Here is a 24,313-nt window from a genome sequence, read left to right as displayed (position 1 = left end):
CCGGGCAGGCGGGGCGCCGGGAGAGGCCCCGCAGCCCCGGGGTTCGTTCCCCACTTCTCCCGGTGAAGGAGCGCTCGTTCGGCCCTGCCGGCCCGTACCGCCGCTCCCTCGCTGTGGGCGCGCGAACGGGACTTGCTGGGGGCCGGAGAGAAGTGCCCCGGGCTGCGGTTTTCAGCGCTCGGTGTCCTTAACTAATGGCTGCCTTGGGAGGGCTGGGTGCCTGGGGTCCTTCTGTGCTCTGACATCATGCCACTCTCCTGTCTCCAGGTCGCTGAGCAGCTGCTCTATGAGCACTGGAAGAAAAACAACGCTGAGCTCCGGGAGGTGATGCTACTTGCTTTGTTAGTCCCCGACGCCTTGCATTTATGAAGCCAGTTTTTAACTTGAAAGCCGTTGTGTATCTGCTGTTGTCACTCACCTTGAATCACAGCAATCGTCCTAAGTTCTGATGAGCAAAAGGCAAAAAAGTAAAATGGCTCAACTGTGTAAGAAGTCCCCCCAAAGCTGGTATTTTTCAAAAAGAGTCAGAAATCTCTTCTGACTCAGAGCAGATTTTCAGTTCCCATGATGTAAATATCTCAGGTGCTTTTTAAAGCTGTACCTGCCGTGTCCATGGCGCTTCCTTCTGCTTTACTCCACCAACCTGCCAGTCTAGCCGCCACAGCCCTGGTTTCAGTGTCACTGTAGTGTTTCCCAGAACTGGCGTGTGACATTGACCCTCAGCTTGGGACCTGGTGGGCACTGAGGACACCCAAACAAGCTCACCACTGCAGAGGCAGATCCTGCTGGGACTTCAGGGCTACAGCTGGGCCAGATGGTGCTCCAGAGAGTCCAGTAGACCCTGGGGGACCAGGGAGCCTCTGCTGCTAATGGTATCTGTTGTCATCTACAGGTGGAGTCGGAGCTGCACAGGAAGCACGTGATGGAGGCTTGGGGTGATCAGCTAATGCAAAAAAACGAGGTATGCTGGGGTAGCCCTGGTGTTACTGGTCACTAGGGCAGACTCCTGAAGCACATGAGCAGGTGGAAGTGTGATACTGTGTGCCTTTTGACCTGGCTGGCAGACAGCCTGCTTCCTGTACAGGCAGGGCTCGGGTGTGGAAGGAATAGGAAGGAGTTGGCTGTTTGTTTGTTTTCTCACACCAGTCTTGTACCAAAAATAACGACTGAGGTTGCTGCGCTGGTTCCTGTAGCGATGGGGAGTTCTGGTGTCCGCAGAACGACAGTAGCTGCTAACAGGAAGGATGCTTTTAATGAAGAGCCATCGTTCCTGTCTAACAAGTACATGCTATCTGCCTCTTAGAAAATCCAGTACTATCTGCTGAACGGATCTGTTGCAGGATTCACTGTGGCACTGGGCGCTCATCTAACAGTGACCTGCAGTGCAGAGCTGGTGCAAAGCTGCAAGAGCTCAGTATTTGAATACGAACCTACTAGATACGGGAATACAGTGATTTTGATGTGAAAGAATAATAAAGGCCTTCAAATACAGGTGTCAGAGTTAACTAAAACAATAATCTAGGTTGTAATAGGAAAATCTGAGTCTATTTGTGAGACCACCTGTGCTTTGCACCAGACCTGTGCAGCGTCCTGTGAAGGATGGGTATAGACTGATAACCATTTTCGGGCAGTGATCAGCAGATAGTTTGGCTTTGTCCTTGTGTTCCTTCCTAGCATATTTTGTTCCATATTTTCCCAATAGGTGTCAGCTTGCAGGAGTTTGATTTGTGGATTTCCTGAGCCCGAGGCTGGTTTTTTGGGTTAGCCTAACCTTAAATGCCATGTTTTCTTTTGGCTTGGAAAGCAAGAAGCAGCTGAACTTGAAGAGAAAAAACATTATGAAAACGAATATGAAATTGCGCAAAGGGATGCACTGGAAAGAATGAGACAAGAGGAAGAGAAGCGTCAGCTGGAAGAGAAGAAGCAAGCGGAGGCGTTGCTTCAACAAATAGAAGAACTGAAATTACAGGAGTCAGAGGTAATCTTTAGTTTCTCCTCATTTGAGAAGGAAATTCATTGTTTCTTGTGTAAATAAAGCAACACTGACTTGACCTCTCCCCTCCAGGTTTCCACTAGATTAAATCTGGAACAAAGTTAGCTGTGACATAATTTCTGTGTAGCAGTGTAGACCTCTCCCCTGAACACTGGCATACTGACTGCATTCCGGTAGCTTTTGTTTGCTTCTCTTGAAATGTGAGCACCTTTTTGTGCTGTACCAGATGAGAAACAGGTCTGTAGAAACTTCTAAGTGTGACAGGTTCAGGTCAAAGGCTTTGCCAGCTGGAGCTCCTCACAGTGTCTCTGGAGCTGTGAGTCCCTGAGACACGAATTAAATGAACATGGAATATTTACTGCAGTGAGAATTTTGACCACTTGCAGAGGAGCAGAATGGGGTACAAACTCCAGTACAAAGGCTCTCTCTGGGATGTCCTAGCTCTCTGACGTACCCTTTCTTGGTGGTTGTTTTTCCTGTTCAGGCAACAAAGCTGAAAAAAGAACAAGAGAATTTATTAAAGCAGCAGTGGGAGCTGAAGGACTTGGAAGAAGAAAGGAAACAAATGGAAGAGCACCGGAAGAAGAAAGAGCTTGGGTATGAGATCAAGTGTAGCTCATTTCAGTGGGGCTTCGACAGAATCTGTTCCTACATCCATGATAGTTCTTGCGGCACGAGGGGATATTTCAGATAGTGGTGGGTTGTAAGTATTTGGTTTTTGACAGAAGCGGACAGAACAGCCAACAAGCAAATGCATTGGTGCTGTTACTTCTTTTTGTTCACATTTGCGGTAGCAGGTACCCCTGTTGTCTGCAAGTTACGTTGTCATAGGTGTACCTTCTTGAGTGCTGGTGTATAATAACATAGGGCTTTAGAGTCAGTTTGAATGTGTTCTTTTTTTTTTTTTCTCCTTCAGTCGCTTTTTGAGGCATCAGTGCGATATTCAGTTAAAGAGACGAGCCCAGCAGATACAAGAGGAGCTGGTAAGAGGAAGTACCCCTTGATTTATATGTTACAGATATTGTGTGCTGAAGAAACTTGTTCTTTGTGTTTCACTTATGTGTCTGCCTCTGATGTCTACAGATAATTAATTAGGAAGCCCCTTCCAGCTTGTGAACAGGGCTGGAGCGCAGAGTCATGGGGAAGCCAGCAGACTGAGTGTCTCGCTGAGCGCACCCTTGACACTACGTCACCAATAACTTGTAGGGAATAGCCCTGCACACAGGCTGGAAGCCTGTTGGATAGTTGTTAATCTTGTGGTTTTTCTCAAGGAGATAGACAGGCAAATCTTATTAGCCCTCCTCGAGAAAGAAGATGAGGATCAGTGCCGCCAGTCCGTGCGACGAGAACGAGCTGTTGTGGATGTTGCCTGGATGAAACATGTCATTGAGGAACAGCTCCAGTTAGAAAAGGAGAGGGAGGCAGAGCTGCAGACTATTTTTAGGTGAGTCTGCTCACCTCTGAACGTCATCTAAAGAGATCGTACGTGCTGAATGTTCCTGCCCGGTTGGCAAAGCTCCATTTGTGTTTGTTAAATAGGCTTTGAGAGCAGATGTTAGAAAGTGGTGTCTGGTTGGCCTTGCAGTTGTAGAAGCGCTGCAGTTGAAGTGAGCTCTGCCCCTTTGTTCCGTGTGCCGAGTACCGTGCTAGGCGGTCAGCGTGCCAGTACACAGGCAGAGCCGAAGCTTTTCTGCCAGGACAGAATCAAAAGCCGAGGCTGTTTTTCAGCTACCTCAGCCCAAGACCTAGTCCTTAATTTCTGTTATATTAGCTCTAATGCAACAGCTTTAATACAAAAAAAAAATGTAGTAATGCAGAGATGGCAAGAATTACCTTTTAGTTGTAAGTACATTGTAACCAACTTTCAATGATTCTGCATTACTGCTGTGGAGGGGCTTAGTGACTCCAAAACCTGCGTATTATTTCCTTGTGTATCTCAGAGCTTGTAGATAAAAGCTGCCTCAGGTTCCATGTTCAGGTTCACCTTTCGCTCTCCCCAGCACATAGAACATCTTCACTGGTGACAGGACAGTGCATGCTACTGTCAAATTTTATTTAAAGGTTTTGTTGTGGAGGGAAGATTTGCAAAATCTTCGGCTTTTCCAGCAATGCCCTTAACTACCCACCTCCCATGTGAAGTAGTATCCTTGCTAAGAGGCAAGCTTCCTCCCGAGGCCCTTCTGTGCCTGGGCCAGATGGGTGCATCCAAGAAGTCCTGCTACAGGCCAGTGTTCCGTTTGGCCTCTTACCCCCTGCTGCTCAGTGACAGAGATAGGAGTGGTTCTCTGAAATAGGCACAGGTGGGGTGGGCATGCTAGCTGCCTGGGAACAAATGTGAAGAGAAACCTGAGTGCTCCTCTAAAGCACTCCTCTATGCCCATAGAGTATATAGGTGGGGTTTTTTAACTGTCAGTAGTAACCTTAGAGATAATTCTTTCTTTCTCCTTTAGAGAAGAAGCTAAAAAAGTGTGGGAGAAGAGGGAAGAAGAATGGGAAAGAGAGAAGGTGGCCAGAGATCGCCTGATGAATGAGGTGATGACCTTTTCTGATGAAGTGTCTCTCCTGGTTCGATGAAGCCATTGTTCCAGCTGTGACCCTCCACCCTCCGGGGGGTTACAGCCTTCACTACCCAGGGCAGGATTCTTCTGCTTGTCTGATACATTTTCTGAGAACTGTTTAACCGTCTGCACTGGAATTCCCCCAGTTCTGCTTCAAAGGCTGGCCCCCTTGACTTACCTTCTCCCTTAATCCTCTCACTTCATGAAGGTCCTTGCAGGCAGACAGCACCAGATCCAAGAGAAGATGGAGTTAAACAGACAAGCCCAAGAAAAGTCTATAAAGTATCGAGAGCAGCTGATTAAAGAACTCGAAGAGGCAAAAGAACTGACTAGGCGAGAGAAGGAGCAGGAGGAGGAACTGAAGGCGCAGGTACAGCACACTTTTCCAGGTACGTGTCCAGCTGCTGAAGGTGCCCAATCTTGCCCTAACAGCCCCATCTTCTCTGTGCCCAGCTGACAGCGTGCCGCTTGCAAGAACGGGAAGAGCAGCAGCGCCAGAGGGAGGAGGAAGAGGAGAGATCAGCCCGGCAGCACTGTGAGGAATTGGTGCAGCAGGAGGCCGAGCACATGGCTGAGCAAGGGCATCGCAGCAGGGTAGGTAGCAGCACGAAGGGGAAGCCCATACACGCGGGTCGTTGTTTCTAATCTGCACCTTGGTTGCCACACAGCACCAGGGCAGAACACCGGGCCTGTTCCTCTTTCTAACAGAGGTCTATAGTTCTCTCTTATAAATTGCTTTTTTTTTTTTTTTGCTGATATTGATGCTTTAAGTCCCCATTTTAAAACAATTTCTGAGGCAGACTTGTTGCTACTGCCTCAAATGTTACTCTAATTATTTTTAGCATTACCAGCTGCATTAACACAGTTGGTACAGTGCACCTCAGCTGCTCAGTGTCTTTCCGTCTTCTGTTGTGCTTTGCCTAGCTCTAAAAATGAAGCTGAATTTGAGTAACCATACCGAAACCGTGTGCCTAGCAGATCATATTTTTCATACTAAACTGTGAGGTACTCTGGAAAGTAACTCACCTCTGTCATTTATTAGACAGTAGCTACTGAAGTCAGAGAAAGCCAAAAGGAGGTGTTAGTGCCTTGAAAGTATCAACTCTTAAATGTTACTGATGCTTCTTCTTGGAGGATATGCTGTGCTCTCCAATGTACCTCCTTTACATGTGCAGAAAATTAATTCTAGAGCCCATGACATAGTTACGGTCTTTGTTTTGACCCTCTTAGCTCTACAGTTACCCAAAAGCAGCATGGACCTGAGGATTCCTGTCCTTTGCACCCAAGGAATGAGCACCAAATGCAGCTGCAGACTACAGAAAGAAAATCAACTTAGTACCTTTCTGAAAATACTTAGCTGTGGCTTAGCTGAATACAAGAGCAAATTCCTACTGGCTTCAAGAATGTAGAGGTGTGAGCATCCTTGGCATATGGAACTGCTTCACTCGCTCAGGGATTGTGATGACCTATTTCAGTATGTGCTACACTGGGGTCACACAGCCAACAAGGGGGCCCTTGGGACCTGAACCGTAAAAAAATTGGTGCCTCCTGTGGAATGTGAACTGTGAACCACTACGTGCTGCGTTTGCTCTTTAGGTGTCAGACTCCCACCTCTGAGCAGCAGGATGTGCCCAGAGGCCCAGCTGGCTTTTAGGAGTTAATTCCTAACACATACTGCAAATCGGTAAGATAGATAATGTGTGCTGCAGCAGTAACTCCTAACACATCCCATTCCTCTCCAGAAAGTGCTGAAGACTTTATTAAACATTGCTTTTCACTTGTTTCATAAATAATGAATAACTGCAACCTGAACAACCGTTTGTTTCTTTACATGAGCGAACTACTGCAACAACAGGAGGGGAGTTTTAGTTGATTGTCAGCAACTACAGCTTAAAATATTAGTCCACGCACTTCAGCTGGTGTGGCACCTTCAGCTCTTGTCACAGGGCTGTTACCAAGATGGGTGCCACCTCAGCACTGCAGGCTTTACTCAACCATAGAAACCCTCTCCAGGATCTTTTCTTTACAAAACCAGCAGTCAAATAACCATAACAAGTTTGCACACTGAAAGGGTTTTAGCATTTTATAGTAATACTGTAAACAAAAGATTAAGTCAAAATATTGTACAGATAGAACAACACTGATAAATACAAGTTTTGGAAAAAGGCAAAAAAATTTTTACTTTCCTATGCAGCATTTTGTACAGAAAGAACAACTTTGTTTATAGGGGAAAAAAAAGGAGATCTAGTCATAAAACCAAAAAAACCATCTTTGTTATTTCAGGTATTATGCTGTATGATCCGAGGACTAATCTATGTACTACTTCTTAGCTCCACTGTTGGTTTGAACCACTCTGCCTGTTTGTGAAGAGAGCTGATGCAGGTCATCAGCATATGCTCAGACCACTTCTGTTTTACTGGGGATGCCAGAAAAGGGCCACTCTTGCATCACAGGCACTGTTGTTCTGGAGCAATGACAGTGTGACCATAACCAACCTAGAACAAACCTTTGTTCAGAGATGGGGGAATTGACCAGAAATGCTGTTGAAGTGACAAAGCAGGAAATCAGTTACAGGTTGGCCATGGTTTTATAGCTAGGCCTTCCAACAAGCTAAATGGTTGATTTTAGAAAACCTGGAGCTAGCGTAGCTGGAACAAGGGCGTGCAGTTATCAAAGCATCTGCTTGTTTTTGCACAGAGGCAAGTTTAAACAACTGGTAACTTAGAAGCTAACTCAGCATTACCCTGCTTTGGAAATGGGGTAAGATATTAAAGAAAAGCACACAATGGCATCCTGAGAGATTTAAAAATACCACCTGCTGCCTTTCAATAATGCCAATTTAAGGAAAAGTTCCTAGAAGATTATCAATGTATTTAATTGCCAGTAGCAAAATTTTGAAGTAGGTTTAACAAATGTCTTCTGCAGTTCTAATCCCAGCCTGTCCACGTTCCCATGAGTTTAGAGACAGTTCTGGAATTCCAAAGTGCAGAAAGGAACTAAAAAGCCCCACAAAGAACATTTACTGGGTTGTCATCTACTCTCCATTCCTTCCCTCCCACAAACTTGTGCTACTTTAGAAAGGGCATTAATTACAACATACAGGAATTGAACAGTCTTATGGCACTTAGTGTTTATATACACATACAAACACACTATGATTTGAGAAGGAACCAACCACTGAACTTCAGTTCAGTTGTTCACCTAAATATGGCAGTTTTTCACCAGAAAGCCTTGAAGAGTTTGTGGTTTTGGCAGACCCATTTGTGGAACAGCAGACAGCCGTTTCCGACTCAAAGGTTTCTGTGAAAACTGTCTAAATGTTCACCTCAACTGCTGCCACATGACAGCCACTGCAGTTCCCCAACTTCACTCTTAACTACAAGACCACTTGAAGCGGCCACCTGCTGAACTGCCACGGCCAGCTCCTTGAAAATGACAACACGCTTCCAAATGGGGGACAGGTGGAGGCAAATAGTGGTGATTTCCCCCCCCACCATGGAATTTAGAGTCCCCAGAAAACTCTCACTTTTGAAATTATGGACAGACACATATTTTTGGAAGTTTTGTGAACTGTTATGAATGAAAAAACGTGATGCACATTGACATTTGCTACCCATCTACTGTCGTGACAGGCAGCCTAGTGTGGGTTACTCCATATGTAGCTTGTGAAAGATTTGCGAAAAACTTACTAGGTACAAGAAATCTTTTCACATTTGGATATGTTGAGGTACAAAGGTTATATGCTATGGCAGACACAGCTGCTTTTGCACTGGCGCTCTTCTAACTTCCTTTTTTTTTTTTTTTATTTATCACAGAAATCTTTAGTGAAATTGCATCTGGAGTTACTGAGCAATGCTGCTGCAAACAAGATGGTGCCTTAAAGATGACAGTAAAATTCTGGAGGAAACTTAAGAATGAATTATTAAATCAGAAACAAAGGATAATATTTTAACCACTAATGCCCTAAAGTAACATCAAACATATATATTAATGGCATAGTGACAACTAAAAGAAATAACTATTAAGTATCAAATTCCTTCCAAAACAGATAAAGTGACAAAGACCTTGTGTAGTTACATGTAATAAGCTCAGATGCCCACAACTACTATTGTTTTAGCAGACTAAAAACATATTATTGCACAACAGTTGATATGGGAACAGATAATATTCGGCTTGTGCTCCATTATCAGGACTACAACCTTCTTCCTGCTGGTTAGCCATTATGGTCCTGGAGCCTTCAGAGCCTGTTTCGCTGCAGGTTTCTCAGTCAGTGGCATCACAGCACATGAGGCTCCAGGACGGACAGACCAGAGGCAAGATTCTGCCCTCTGATATGTGCAGCTGACTTCAGTGGGAGTTTTGTAAGCAATGTCTGAAAGCAGAACATGACTCCAAGGAAACATCTAGCAAGAGCTTGATACGAGGCTGGTACGCGGTACTGGCTCAACAGCTATTTGCAACATGCTATTATCTGTAACTAAACTGGCAACACAGGCACAAAATAAGGCAGTGGGTTAAATTAATCATAAAATTGTTAGAAAACATGCAAAAATAATACTGAGTTTTAAAAAATGTTTCTTGCCCCTTTAGTTTTTCTCATAAAAATTTGAATAGTTCCACACCTATATTTGAAATCCAACCTTTAAAAAACAAGACTAAAAAGCCAAGTGTGACTCAGTTGTTGTTCTCTTTGGTTGTGATGGTAACCAGCTGTTTAGCGGCCTTGGCAATGTCGTAGGCGCACTGGATAACTTGCTGTGTGACCAGCTGGATGTCTGTCGTAGGGCACGTCTCCACAGGAAGGGTTTTTTTGCACTCGGATTGGAGTCTGTAGGCACTAGATGTCAGCAGACGTAAAGAAGTCCTTACCAGTTCAGATTTGGGTTTCTGGGAGAGGAAAGTAGAAGTTGAACTTGACAGAAAAACAAAACCATTTCAGGATCACTTTTAATTAGCCAGTAGTGTTCTTTAATACAAAACTTCTGCTGCTAGGGCCCTGCTTTCTGCACAGACTTCTCTGTGCTGTAGTAGACATTGTAAGCCATCACTGCTGCAGAGACATGGGGTAGGGGCAGGTGAAACATGTCCCTGGAATTTCTCCTCTCTCATCTTGGGGAGGTTTCAAACTGCTGCTAGGCAGTACACAGGGAACACTGTTTTCATGCTCTCATTTAGGAAGTTACTCATACAATTTTCTAGTGCCCGTTTACTGCTACCCAGCCCACGTCCTGGCTGACATCAGAGTAGAGCATGTACAAGACAATCAGTTCAGGCAGGCACAACACCAGTAGATTTTCCTTGCGGTTTTACAGAGGTAGATATGACATTACAAAAACTCAATCATGGAGATTTCACTCCCTAAACTTGCTGTGAAGAAACAGATCGCTTTGGTAGATGGGTAACAGATCCAAACATACCTGCAAGTAAGAAATCCAAGCAATGGCACTCAAATGGAAACTTGGGGGTGATGACTCTAGCAAAATTCCTGTATAACCACATGACTCCTCAAGCAAGTAGCCTCCAGTTTTGGAGGAACTGTGTGCAATTCTTAGAGTTTTAAGTTCAAGAGCAAAATTAAAGGCCTGGATTCATACATTAGCCCTTCCCAATTGGCTTGCTAATAAATACAAAGGATGCAAGATGTGACAACTGCCTAGTCATTTCTCCCTACCTTTGGCTTTTGGTTTTCATTTACTGAAAGGTAATCTACTAACGAGGAATGAGGCCAAAAACATTATAATGCTGGAAGGTACTTACTTTTGGGAACAAGGCTGCCATTTCTGTTACTGCCACATGTATTCTCTCGGAGCATGGTATATAGCTGCACAAAGATGCAATGTATTATTCGTTATGTAAAGACTCCTCTTGGATTTCACTAGTCAGTGGCTATTCTTCTGAAAACAACTGAGTAACGAAAACCCCATATATATTCTAAAAGTATCTTCGTAGGCTGCACTGAAGTCAACTGAAGTAGCTAGAGCAACACACAATATGGTGACTTTTAGTGTCTCCTCAGCATTCCCCAGCACACTGCAGCACAAGTTTGTATATAACTATGCGACTTCAGAAAAAGCAATAACTTAATCAATAGTACAAAATTATTTTTTAAGTTTTCATTATTCTTCAATCAAAGGTTGTTTGAAGGAATAACTGTCCACACCTATTATACCAAACATTGTCACTAAAAGTCTCAATTTGTATGCAATTATGGAAACACATCTATGAACATTAACTGCACATTAATTTATACGCTTGCATTTCCTAACCTCCCCCTCCTGCCTGACTACTCAAATGCTAGAATTCGTCTCCAAATTGTACAGAAAATTGCTCAGCTCGTTTTCTCTTTGGTGTATGCACAACGACATATTGTTACATGTGGGAGAGCATGCCCAAGCAAACTGGTTCATGTAAGCCAGGCACAAAGTAAAGTAAGATTCTGCAGCTTGAAAATATTTAAACAAAATCCGGTGATACAGAGATGCTTCGGAAAAACAGCAACTTTCTTTGCTCAGTGCAGTGTTGACAATCAAAAGCAGATTTAAAAAAAACCAAACCCACTTTGTGTGTGGAATCTGAGTAAGTTTAACTTGCTGCCATTTTAGGGAAATCTCTATCCATTTGTTTTCAAAGAACTTTTTCTCCATAAGGCAAAAGACTGTAAAACCAGATTACTATAAGTTTTTAAACTGCTAAGGATCTAAGCAGCTAAAATATCCAGTAATCTCTGAAGAAAAGTTACAAAAATCCGAAGGTGTTTCAATTGATTTTATGTTTCAGAGTTGAATTTTGGCCATCCAAACTCTTAAAAATAATCTGACAGCCAAGTGTATTTATAGGACTGTCTTGTCTGCACCTCTGAAGCAATGCAATTTTCCTGCACCTCTTTTCCATGTGTTGTTACAAAGTAGAAGCCTTTAAAAAACCACTTTGTATTTAAGTTACCAAAATACAGTAAACCCAAAAAACTGTATTGAAAATACTTGGCAGCAAGACCCGAGGTCTGACCTCCCTAAGCTTTTAACCCATGGGTTCTCAGCTACTCTGAGCGATCTCTGTAACAAATACGTGCCTCCCTGGGTCCGCAGTGGGGCTGGAAGCTTTAGTTTGTTGCAGAGATGCACACTGAGGACACACCTTGATTCCAAGGAGATTCATTTCCATCCTTGTATCAGTTCATTCTCAGTTGAAGCCAGGAATGCAGCACTATGCATGCATTTACCCTTTCTCAGTTTCACAAACTGGAAGGTTAGACACCTGAGAATGGGGTATGCCAAACTTCCAGTACAGAATTCATACCTTGCTTTTTTGGTAAAGTTTAACTAAAACATCACATGAAGGTAGCTTAAGAACACCAAGATGCCTTCTCAGATTAATTTATACACAGTAAATGGACAATGCACAATTCTGATACAGCAGCTTACAGATACATGCATCTTCAGACTACCAACTACTTTCACAGTGTGTGAGTTTTAGGCTAAATATTCAGTAATTCTGTTGAGTAAGCTAATAAAATAAAGGCAGATTCAATTAGTCTTCAAATTTCACTTCTGATTTATATACCAAATGAAAATTGGTCTGTTCAAAATAGATTTTAAAATTATTGCCATAAGCTGCTGTGAAGTGCTGTGTTAGCATGGTTTGTCAAAAGTCTAATTTCAGAAGACTCGTTTTTGTGCTTCAAAGGCTCAATGTTAGCATAAGTTAGTTAACACAATTCAATCTTAACCAAGAGAATCCCAAAAATCACAAAGCAACAGCATTCAAGAAAAATATTCAGCATCTGTAGATTATAGTAGATCATTGCCCTTTCAAGCAAAAAAAACCCCCAAAACCAAACCCAAAACCCCACCCCCCCCAGTCATTACTTATGCAGTCATCTTGCAATACCAAAGGTGCAAAAATAGGTCACTTGCAAATGCACTGAGAAAGAAGCAACACACTGGGGTCATTCTGGCAATGCAGGAAAATTGCTTTAAAAAGGAGTATTTCCGTATGTCTCAAATCACATGAGTTCTTCCAAATAAACTAAAAGTGGAGAGAAGTTTCCAAGTTCACTGTAATTCCCATTCTGCTATTGAGTTAACAATTAATTTGCTCCCTGCAAGCCACACCGAACAGCACCTCACCTCACTAAAAAGCCAGTTTGCTGATTAAACCCTTCACTAACAAGGCAGAGAAAGCACTAGGAATAGCTTGAAAGAAAGAGACCGAGATTAACGACACATATTTCATAATATGTTCTCTAGTTTAGCTGCAAAGTTTACAGCGTATCTTGGAGGAATGGCTTTATTTTATAAACACTCACTGTAAGCTCATGAAACAAGCTGACACATTTGTTGAGTTTACGCACTTCCCAGTAAGACATCAGGAAGATATTCAAGTAGTGACAGCTTGGAAAAAAGAATCCATCATTAGCAGTAACTTGCTGTAACCTCTTCCTCCAACCCTGGTATTTGTCACTGACAGTAACACCTGGGGCTAGAACTTGGGAAGTTCTGTTTTAAAGAACACCTCACTCAAATTTTATTTTTATTTTAGGCATTAATAAACAATATTTTGGTCAGGTTGGAAGATACTGTATAAACACACTTTTTTTTTTCATTGATTCAAGATACCAATTATCTCATTTGACACACCAGCTGTATAAACAGTTGAGGGCCTAAGCTGTCAGGTGTGAAAGTTGCATGCTGGGAACCGTGAAACTTCTGCTACTTTTGCGACAGTGCACAGAAGCAGCAACCACATGTTGATAAATTATGACAACTAACAGCACATCTCAATGAACAATAAACAGAACAGAGACAGGAGAATCTTTTACACTAGAGACAGTTACACTTCCAGGCTGTGATTCTGTTCCCAATTAAATCACTACTGGGAGCTTCGACTGAACGGGTAATATCACAATATCACAGGTTCACAACTCTCTGTACTAGCTATCTGCAGTTTCATTACCATCCGAAGCATTTCATGCATAGCCTTCAACGACCCCTGTGCAGGTGGTGCGTGAGGGAAAGAGGCAGCAGAGAGAAAGAGAAAGGACACTGTGCCTGGGAGGCAGGGACAGAGGCCAGAGTACCAGGAGGCAGGACTGGGCTGCTGGATGTTCAGAGGCTGCAGGGGAGCTCTCTCAGCCCAGGGAACCGGCGTGCTGAAGCAGCCGAGGCTATGTCTGAGCTTGAGCGTGCCCGCACGCTCTAATGGTCTACTTGGCCAGTTGAGCACAGGAAAAGGAATGGAAGAAAACAAGAAAAAAAAAAAAAGAAGGTGTTTCATTAATAGATGATATTCTTGCATCATTTTATTACTCTCTCATTATCTATGCTGCACGTGATTTTCGTCTACAAGGTTCCCATCACTAGCTTGGAAGATGTATTATTATATCCCAAAGTATCTCCTTTTGTTAAGGAAGTATTCCCCTATTGCAAGACGACAATGCTGGAACAAGCCTACTCCATCTCCTGTATGCCCCAGGCCCTGCAGTTCTCAGCCCGCTGAGACAAAGCCAGGGAACAGGAAAACAAAGAACAGCAGCTTCGTAGTTCAGTGTTTTGCAAGATTATACTCATGTAACTACTGGCACACACCCCACTCCACACATGGTACAGAAGAGAAAACAAAAAAGTACATAACAGGTTGTTTAACAACCTATTCAATTTAACAGCAAAAGCCAGGTAGGCTGCATTGTTTCTTTCAATGATTTTTTAAAAAAATATAATTCAAATACTGTAAACTCTGATATTCATAAAAACCAAACACATGTAAAGCTTCTCTTATTGTTGCTTCTCTGTGAGAAACAAGCAACAAGGGATTGCAGTGGAAAAGGTTACGGACAAGGGCAACGAGCTCAGCACAAACACGTTAGAACTCACTATTCAGCATGAGAAGGAGAAGCTGCACTCTGTCCCTTCTAAAAACAGGAAAGTAAGAGAAGGAAAAAACACAGAACAAAAGTGGCCCCGCTGTTGTGCGCTTCTCTCAGCAAGGCAGGAAGAGAGGGCTTAACATAAATTGCCAGCCGCTTCTCACAGGCGAAGACAGGCACAGAACTTGGGACGGGAGGCAGAACATGAAACTTGCCAGTCTGCAAAGTTCAGGTCTTCTGGAGAGCAAGGCTGTTCCAGACCTAAAGCATGTTCATACCTGGGAAGATGTAACTCTTATTCACAGCCTTCTACAAGAGCTGTGCAGTAACACCACCTGATGATCAGTCAAGGGCAGTATCACTTTTACTCACTTAGGGCTATTCTGGAAATTAATTGTTCAGTTGGGACAGAAGTTCCAGAGGGAGCTGAAGCTGCGCACTACCCGATGTACTGATCAACAGTCTCCTGCTTACTCAGCTAGGTCTGTGTCTAAACCCAATAGCTCAAAACAGCTTTTGCTGGTACGTCATCTGTACTGGTATTTCAGTAGGAAAGTCAAATTGCCTTCGCAATTTTTTCCTGAAACAAGACTTGGTGTTACTACCACACTTCTGCGGGGTGTCCTTACCTAAGGATGCAGAGGCCCAAAGATCGAAGAGAAACTTACGCCAAGTTCCCTGCAACACATTTGATTTGTATCCAAAACACCAGTCATTTTGCAGCAGGACTTGACAAGCGCTTTGCTCCCCAGCGCTCCCTATCCCCGTGCCAGTTGTGGGCAGGGCGGACAGGTGACAGGCAGCACTGCAGCCAGAACTCACTCGCAGGGGGCTGCGCTGGCTTTTTGGATGGGAGTGTGCATGTTCCCACTGCTTGTGCTGGTCACTCATCCCCACTCATCTTGGTGCACTAGGTCCAGTGCATCAGGAAACGCCACAGACCTACACATTTTGTAGGTGTGAAATCTGCATCTCCAGTGTTTACACAGGGGATGGTGGCTGTACTTCTGAAAACACCGGAAGAATCTCCTTCATTTTCTCACAAACTCTGGAGCTTTTCTGGCACTCACACCTTACCTGTCATGCTTGTTCTCTTGCGCTGCTCGCAGCAGCTCCTGAATATTCTTAGTGATCTGCTCAGTTTTCCGAATCACATCTTCTGTGCTGGGCAAACTGGAGCTGGGGGCTGTGTCAGCATCTTCAGGGATGGATCCCTCCCCCTGCCAAAGGACGCTCCTTTGCCGGCCCTTCCTGCCTGACCTGCAAAGGAACAAAGCAGAGGTTGGCCCTGTGGGACCAAACTGGCTGCTTCACGCAACTCCCTATCTTCCAACAGCGCAGAGCTGTGCTGTCAGCTCTGCGTCACCGCAGCGTCAGCTCTGCGTCACCACAGCACCTACCCTGTCTCCTCCAGCTCCAGAGGGGTGGTGGGGTTATCGTAGTCGCTCTCAGACACGCTGCTCTGCTTCTCCAGCTTTGAAGCCTGCAACCAACATAGATCTACTTCAGCGTTGTGCAGGAAAGAAGAGTCCCGAGCTGTGCCAGCGCCGTGTCCTGCGTACCCGGGCTTCCTCTTTAGCACAACAGCCCCTGCACCAGACGCTGCCCTGAAGCCCAGTGTGTCCCCACGCCCTGCGCTGGGCTCCTGCTGCCAGTGGGTAGCCGAGGCCCTGGGTGATGCTGGCACGGCACAGCCCCGCCAGACCCAAAGTGGGGCTGCGGAAAGGCCACAGCACAGCGTCCTTCCCCTGCTGCTGAAACTGCCACGTGGGCACGCAGGGGGAGGCCCAGAGGGGAGCAGAGGCCAAATGGAGAGGGCAGGACCACCGGGGAGAAAGAGGCCAGGCCAAGAGCAGGAGGCCCACAGCAGGCTGGAGGCCAGACACAGCATGGGAGGCTGAACACAGAGTGGAAACCAAACTAAGCATGGGAGGCTGAATGGAGAACTGAGGCCCAATACAATGTGTGAGGCCGAACTGAGTGTAGAAGGCCCATGGCAGAGTAGGAGGCTGGACAGAGCGTGGGAGGGTCGTGACAAGAGTAGAGGCCAAATCAAGCATGGGGGTCTGACCACAGAGCAGAGGCTGACCCAGGCATGGGAAGCCCACCGTAGAATGGGAGACCAAAACGAGGGTAGAGGACTGTTGCAATGGGAAAGCCAAAATAAAGACAGGAGACCGAAATGATGGTGGGAGGCCCATCGCAGAGTGGAGGCCAAACTGCGGGTGGAAGACCAAAGGGCACATAGAAAGCCGAACCAATGAGACTTGGAGCTGACTGGAGGCTGAAACAGGGGCGGGAGGCCGAAACGGGGAGAGTCCATTGCAAATTGGAGGCTGAAACTGGGGTGGGAGGACGAAACAGGGCGAGTTGAGTCCCATTGAACGCTTGAGACCAATACAAGGTGGGGAGGCCAAATAAGTGAGAGTTGTGGCCCATAGGAGTGCATAGGATGAAACAAGGGTGAGAGGCCTAACCATCAGGAGTAGAGCGCCGCTGAGTAATGGGCGTCAAAAGGAGGGTGGGATGCCAATTCCAAAGTGGAAGCCAAAATGAGGGCAGGAGGTACACAAGGAAGCAGAGGCTGGACCAAGTGTTGCAGGCCCATTGCCAAGCAGGAGGCTGATCCAACTGAGAAGCTGAAGCCAGGGTGAACGCTGAATGAAGAGTGGGATACCAAAATGAGCTTGGAGGCCAAATCTACAGCCGAGGCCGAACCCAGAGCGAAGGCCTGCAGCTGAGTGGGAGGCCAAACTGAGAGCAGGAGGCACACAGTGGAGTGGGGGCTGAACTGAGCCTGAGACTCTGACCTCAGAATGGAGGTCTGCCACAGAGTACGAGGCCAAACCTAGACTGGGAGGTACACGAGGAAGGTGAGGTCAAACCTAGAGTGGGAGGACCATGACAGAGGGAAGGCCAAAGACAGAGTTGGAGGCTGAACCAAGCGTGGGAGGCCCAGCTGCTGAGTGCTGCTCCAGAGGGTGGAGGCCCAGAGGCCCAGTATTTTCCCCTTTCCCCTTCATGTGGCATTCCCTTGGGAGATACGCAGTGACTGTGTCCACACCGGGAACCAGAGTGCCGCACATTCCCTGCCTCTGAACACATGCGCTTCTTCCCAGGTGCAGTGGCAGAATGCTCACCACCTCCTAACCCTATACAGACCAGTTCTGCAACTCCCAGTAAAGCATCCAATCCATGGGCAAAGATGATGCTCCTTTTTTTTTTTCTTCCCTAAACTCCTTTTCAACTTATGGTTTTTTTACTTTCTCAGAAGGCTGCCAACACAAATAAGCATACTTACACTATGACAGCTCAAGAGTACTCTCTCTGCAGATCCTAACATGCAGCAAGAGTTTCAAATCAGACTTTCAGATAGAGAGCTAGGCTCCCTTCTCTGACCTAGTTTAGCCTTCTTGGATATTTTATGCCCAGGCAATACAACATCCTGGAGGGTTATGCTATGAATACCTACTGTCAGGCTGATCTCTGCAGTTCACATGAATCTGCAGTTTGAAGTCCCCGAGGCACACTCCCATCCTCAGCCAGGCCCCAGGATCACCACACGTCCACCTATTCTAGTCTTAAAAATTGCAAAGCTCATCAGAAGTGCCTACTACAGCTCATCCATTTGCAAGTATGCCACATCAGTGTCACTCTACATACATATCAGCCTCTGCATCAGCTCCTGACTTAGTCACAGACACTGCTCATGTAATAGGGTCCTTTGCAATCCCTGCTGAAGAACAAGCCTTCAAGCTTTACAGAAGCTCTTAAGTCAAGATGAAGGAATCTCAGGTGTTAAGACTGTAAGGGACACCTTCAATTTGCATCCCAGATCCATACACTTAGGAAATAATATTTCTACCTCGAGGACAAACCAAAAATGTGACTAGGAACTGGTTTTCATTGCTTAAGATCCAGTACATTTGTTAAGCACTCATCTAATGTTAAAACCAACAATTCTTAACTCTGAAGCACCTGGAGTAGGAACACTTTCCATCCACTTTAAAGTTACTCTGCACAGAAGGAAAAAACAAGCATTTTTTGAAAGCTCACTTCTCAGGATAGCTAGTAAAGATCAATTCTAAAAGTGACACATATTTTGAAGATACAAAACTACTATATGGAGGGTCTGACCCTTCCCCTCTCCCAGATGTACAAAGGAGAACAGTATGATTAGTGGCAAAGCTCTACACTATGGTCAGAAATACAAACAGACAACGATGAATTACAAGAATAGGATATTATGGAATCAGTAATATAGTATAGTAATGGAATAAGTGTACAACAAAAACTAACAAACAAAACCTCTGCAAGTTTCTAGTACTACACAGTACTGATATCAGCTACAGCCAAACCTAGATTCACACTTGACCAAGCAGGATATTTCCTCCTAAGTTTTATCATCTAGCCCTACTTGCAAATCTAATATTTTCTTGACTGATATGTCCGAACACTGTACAGTCAAAATAAAGCAGGGACACAAGAATTTAAAAAGCAGATTCTGTATCCCAGCAGGAAGAGGCCAGAGTATGACCATTCAACATCTAAACCCACAAACCTGTCTTTTTTGAAAAAATTACTATTATATAGTAAAATTTGATTAGAGACACTGCAATGCTTGCCCAAGAAACAGAATGAGACAGTACTGATTTCATTATATTAACCACACAGAAATAGCAGTGCAAGAAGAGAGAACTTTTCTTGAAAGATCTTTTCAAAATCAGTTAAGTCTTACAAAGAAATACAAACACTTCTCTCTCAGTTTACTCTCGGAAAGCCTTGTTTTAACACAGAAATAAGCAAAGCCAAAGTCTTGAATATGTGATACAACAAAATGGGTATAAGCTACTCATTATTTCCTACAAAATGAGACACAGACATCTAAAAACAGCCCAAGGGACCTTGTATCAATATTTGCCTCAAAGTTAAAGAGGTTTAGTCAGAGCAAGACCTCGAAATGTAATCAACTCATTCCGATGACGGAGGGTACTTTCTGCAAGCAGTGCAAGCTGGTAGCTCAGGCTGGCCAAACAGCAGCGTAAAAGCTATGGGTGTTCATCTTCAGCATTCATTAGTCTGTGACACCTTAAGATGTACCTGCTCAGGGTCCATTACTTCAGTCACAGCCCCTTCACAGGCAAAAATGGATGTTACTCTAGAGCTGCAAATCCAACGTGCTTTTCCCTTTTTTTGAAAATGTAACTTGCCATTAGTTCAAGGATCCTAAATAAAACATAGTCTAAAAAGAAGCTGTCACAGACTAGACTATCAAACTGTTTGCCTTGCTAAATATGTCCTTTTGCAAGGTGGCATTTTATGCTCACTTCTAGCGGGTGAATTTGAATAAGACTAAATTTAAGGTCACCCACTACAAAAAGAGAACAGTGTTTAAAAAAAGTTTAAGAAGCTGGACAAGGCTTCTTCAAATAGCTAATAGCTCACCTATCAGGCCACAGCAAAGACAGTGTCTTTGGAATAACATAAGCTTATAGAATGCATTTAACGTTTCTTGTTAACATTGCAGTTTTTTCCCCTAGAGTCAGTACTGTAGCTAACAACCCTAAGAACAAAGCTTTGTAGATACTGATGGAACACCAATATAAGCTTCTTTTATACACTCTCAGTGTCTTTAATTTTGCCCTGAAAGGAGTCTTGCTAAAAAAAAATTCCCACGCCCATTCAGTCTTTTACCTATCAAGGTCAGCAGAAGGCAGGCTAGCTGATACTAAACGTATCGGTGGGCAATATGAATGGCCATCTGTTTGGATGCTTAAAGAACTCACTTCAAACAAACTAATGAACATCTGTAAGATAAACGGTCAATCAGTACCAATTTGGTTTGGTGCAAACTGACAGCCCTCAAAGAAAGCAGGCTTTAAAGCCAGGACCCAGTGAGCTTCAAATGCCTCATGCAATGCATTTTAGTCAGTAGGAAGAGTTATATATTGGCTTATGAAATATCAGTGAGTGCCTGCCAAATTACTTTCCAAACAGCAACCAACCTGTCTTCTGGCTGTTTTCAGTGTTATGCAGTCAAACAAGTGATCTGGAGTAACTGTGCATGGTGTTAAATGCTAAAGATTTTAGCCGTTGTGAAGTTAGAGAGAGGCAAGTATCCACAGCATGTGGCAGAAGAAACGGAAAGTGATGAAATACTGCTTCATGCAAGCATGAAGGCTAGTCAGCATAAACGGGGAGAAGACAGAGGCATAATGGCTTCTAGGGAGACTGCCACCTCCTCCAGGTAAAAGACCAATTGGGAAGGTACTTAACCCTTCGTGTGCTTTCATCCCTTGACCAGGAAAGCGTGGAGGGGAAGGAAGGTAGAGATGAAGAGGAGGTCACAAACGCACTCCTCCCGATCTAAAAATGGGAAAGAGAAAAACACTCGGGAAAACCAAAAACAAAACACAAATAAATTCTTAACTGAAATAAAGGAACATTCTTAAAACCATGGAGATGACATAAAGCAAGAATGATTTTGAGAATTTGGCTAAGCCTGAGTGGACTTAATTCTTTCAAAATACAATTGACTTCATGTTAATTCTAATATTGATATTCCAGAGGTGCTAAATTCCACAGAGAATAAAATACATTCACCACAATACCACATAACTAACTCCATGTAACAAATCAATGCTTCAGAACCGCTACTTCTATCCAAATTTCAAACCAAGTGACCAAAGGACCTATACAAAGCACTGTCATATTTTGCAAACATTGCCACATACAGAAGAATTCTGACATTTCTTGCTGCCAGAACTGCCTTTATATCAACATGTCGATATAATTTAAAATGATCCAGATTTCATAGTTTAAAGTTCTTATTAATTTAATTGAAGGCAGGGAAAAACCCAGCACACATTTCTCTGCTGATTCCCTGGTGCACTCAACTGTCTTCTTCAGAATGTACATGGAACATTTGCCATCCCTCATGCCAGGCAAAAGAACCTATTAACTCCCAAATATATTTTAAAAGGCTTAATTGTTTATCTGGAAGGAAATACAAGATAGTGCCACCAACAGGGAACCATATTGAAACAAATCCACAAATGTTAAATACGTGCCTAAAAAATACCATCCTGTATTCCTGCCCACAGGGCAATCTTAAAAAGATGCAGTAAAAAATTAACTTTAATAAGCACTAGTGTGTGTTGGGTCACTTATCTGAAGCGTGAACACATCAGTGCAAAATTCTTGTGGCTTAATACAGAACTCACTCTCCACTATTAGCACATCATACAGGATATACTAAACCAGAAGAATTTGTTCAACTAACAGATTTAAACCATCTTCAGCCTCCAGTTCCAAACTCAGAATAAGAAATTGGTGGCCTAGTGAAAATTTAGCTTCAAGTTTTTTGGGTTTTTTTTGAAAGGTGGTTCTGAAGTTCCACAAATTGGCACATGCCTGTGTATCTCAAGAAAGAAATCCATGAACTTTACCTACCTTCTTGGAATACTATTTCCACCCCCCTCCTGGTTTTCAAACAGCCACACATTGATATTTGGCATATATACTGTGATTAAAAGAAACAGCTGAGCAGAAGCCAAAAACTCCGTTTACATATTCCACAATTGTTATAGCTTTTACTTTTCAAAACATCGAGCTCCTGCAGACATGTTAATACAGCAAACATTAACAATTCTTACAGTTCAAATTCACTCTGAAGCTGACAGTTGAGCAGCTTTGGTAAATGAGCATAGTTGGAATAGACAGAAAAGCTGAACATAAGAAGAAATGCAGAAGCATCAGCAGTTCTACTTACATGTGGAGGGAAAGGCTGCAGTCTTGTTATGCTTTCTTCTGGGTATGTGACCTCTCCCATGGGGAGGTAGGGTTTCTGACCTGATCCGGTCTCATACATGGACATGGGTCTGCTACCCCGTGCAGATGGTCGCCGCTTTAAAGAAGAATTGTTGGCAGGGTCTGTGTATTCAGAACCAGTTTGGACCTGATATATATTGGTTGTAGCCTGTCTTCTGAGGTTGGTATTTTCACTCTGTAGCGTTTGAAGCTGAAAGAAATGTTTAGCAGTGGGACTTTGTTTTTCTAATAGCAAGCGTCAAAAGCAAACTGACTATACAATATACGCTTGTCAGCTTTACTAGTAAATCCAGTTACTAGTAGCTAGGGTTTGATTTCTTTTTCAAAATCTACTTGACTTGCTTAGTATAAGCATAGAAGCATCTATGTTCCAGATCTGGAAATATATATGTGCTGATTTCCAGCACTTTTTGCTCAGATGCAAACTGAATTGCATCAGTTGCCTGTTGTAGTTAAAAAACACACAATCCGTTTCTTCCAGACCGGCTGTACTGGCACACGAATCGTGTAATATAATGAGGTTGTGGGGGGAAGGACTGCCAACAAAACAGTTTTTCAAGCAAAGTGATCCATTTCAGCAGTCAATACAAGAACTTAAAAGAGGACTTTAGCATAAGGCCCATGAAATCTGAAGATGCCAGCACTACAGCACAGACACCAGAGGCAGCGCAAAGAAAACTAAAGCTTGCTCTGCAAAGCAAGAAGAGAGTTTAGCTTATGAAAATTAAGTATCAGCCACTGCTTTCTAAAAAAGCCAACAAGAAATAATTTTAAAGCTTTTTATTATTATGTATTTGATAGATAGTAAAAATGCAACAATTCTGATTTTTTTTTTGTGGAGTTACTCAGAGTAAGTTTGCTATATTAACACATCATAAAGAAAAGATGTAAAAAAAGTCAGCATCAGCAATTCTCTAATGATAATTGAGTATAGTATTTCAAACAGCTGATGGCCTTTTAAACAGGAAATTGCATATTTACTACTTGCATTTATTTTGCATCATATGAACCTTCAAGAGCATTCTCTATCAAAAAAATCCTATTTTGCCTGGAGCACTTCCCAGAACCCTAAATCAAACGTGCAGACTTCTAACAAGGTAACTCATTCCTTTTCTCCCCACTTTCTGTGTGCTCTGTAGTGAGATGCATCAAGTCTTAAGATCTGAGGATCACCCAGGAGCCAAGCTGCCCCCTTAAAAGTTTGACATTAGAGGCAATTAAATATGTCAACTTTATACCCTCCTTCTTCCAAACTTCTTCCACATTGTATAAACGTGCTTTTGGTGCAGTTTTAGCCAACAGCTAATGTAAATTCAGGCCAAACTCTTAACCACCTATAAGCACCTAAAAGAAATCCGCAGACATTAAAAAAAAATTAACTTTTTCCATTGGAATGCCCATTAAAGTAACGGAACTATTTTCACTTTTGTTTAGGAAGAATCTACTCTGAAGTAGCATTCATCAAGTACAGCTTTGCCTCTTTTAATTAGCTTCTTATGCTTAGTAATTGCCATGCAAAAGATTAGATACACAGTTGGCTAATAAGGTGATATATAAAGTGGATAGATTTTTTTAGTTTATGACTTTCTAAGCCCTTGCTTAGAAAACAAAAAACAACAACAAAAAAGAGACTCCTGAATGACATCTGCTGCATTGGAATCGCTGAAGTAGTACAAATACATTGGTGTCGTGCCACAAATAACCCAGCAGAGAATTCCCATATTGTAGTGAAGTTCCCAGTAGCTTAGAGCTAAGACAGCTGTTATCCCTTCCTCCCATGCTGCATTCTGCACTGGCGCACAGCTCTATCGATTCTTCACCAATCCAAAGCTACTAAACATGAAGATAAAGAAGCCCCATAGCTATATACATCATCAGGACATAAAATTAGTGCAACTCATCTCCAAGGTGAATGAGCCCTGGCTATGCCATCCTTCAAAACAAGTTCAACTGCAGCACAGCAATGATCTCTCTTCTGCTACACCACATAAATATACTAAAGTCTCATTAATTCCTACGCCTAAAGACTCCCCCCCCCCCCCCCCACAACCCTACCTTTTTAAAAAAAAA

General features: G+C 43.5%; 2 protein-coding genes across 4 annotated transcripts in view; one reads left to right on the top strand and one right to left on the bottom strand.

Annotated features, from left to right (window-relative positions):
- TCHP (trichoplein, keratin filament binding) overlaps nucleotides 1-5,835 on the top strand; it is a 6,211-nt gene extending 376 nt beyond the window's left edge. The window contains exons 2-11 of the mRNA XM_010582265.1: nucleotides 268-324; nucleotides 893-961; nucleotides 1,805-1,978; nucleotides 2,478-2,590; nucleotides 2,910-2,976; nucleotides 3,265-3,437; nucleotides 4,444-4,525; nucleotides 4,760-4,921; nucleotides 4,984-5,145; nucleotides 5,782-5,835. Of these exons, the coding sequence (XP_010580567.1) occupies nucleotides 268-324; nucleotides 893-961; nucleotides 1,805-1,978; nucleotides 2,478-2,590; nucleotides 2,910-2,976; nucleotides 3,265-3,437; nucleotides 4,444-4,525; nucleotides 4,760-4,921; nucleotides 4,984-5,145; nucleotides 5,782-5,814 (1,092 nt within the window). The 3' untranslated portion in view covers nucleotides 5,815-5,835. The remainder of the gene's footprint in view (nucleotides 1-267; nucleotides 325-892; nucleotides 962-1,804; nucleotides 1,979-2,477; nucleotides 2,591-2,909; nucleotides 2,977-3,264; nucleotides 3,438-4,443; nucleotides 4,526-4,759; nucleotides 4,922-4,983; nucleotides 5,146-5,781) is intronic.
- Nucleotides 5,836-6,788: 953 nt separating this feature from the next.
- GIT2 (G protein-coupled receptor kinase interacting ArfGAP 2) overlaps nucleotides 6,789-24,313 on the bottom strand; it is a 34,802-nt gene continuing 17,277 nt past the window's right edge. Inside the window, exons 15-20 of one of the 3 annotated variants that reach the window (XM_010582055.1) lie at nucleotides 22,185-22,433; nucleotides 20,690-20,779; nucleotides 15,814-15,896; nucleotides 15,491-15,673; nucleotides 10,309-10,372; nucleotides 6,789-9,438 (exon numbers count right to left, since the gene is read on the bottom strand). In XM_010582055.1, coding sequence (XP_010580357.1) covers nucleotides 9,226-9,438; nucleotides 10,309-10,372; nucleotides 15,491-15,673; nucleotides 15,814-15,896; nucleotides 20,690-20,779; nucleotides 22,185-22,433 — 882 coding nt within the window. In that variant the 3' untranslated portion in view covers nucleotides 6,789-9,225. The remainder of the gene's footprint in view (nucleotides 9,439-10,308; nucleotides 10,373-15,490; nucleotides 15,674-15,813; nucleotides 15,897-20,689; nucleotides 20,780-22,184; nucleotides 22,434-24,313) is intronic. The other 2 variants (XM_010582056.1, XM_010582057.1) reach the window with 2 other exon arrangements.

This window comes from Haliaeetus leucocephalus, unplaced genomic scaffold, assembly GCF_000737465.1.
Source record: "Haliaeetus leucocephalus isolate CR32 unplaced genomic scaffold, Haliaeetus_leucocephalus-4.0 Scaffold840, whole genome shotgun sequence".
Lineage (NCBI taxonomy): Eukaryota > Metazoa > Chordata > Aves > Accipitriformes > Accipitridae > Haliaeetus > Haliaeetus leucocephalus.
This window is presented reverse-complemented; position numbering and strand designations above follow the sequence as displayed.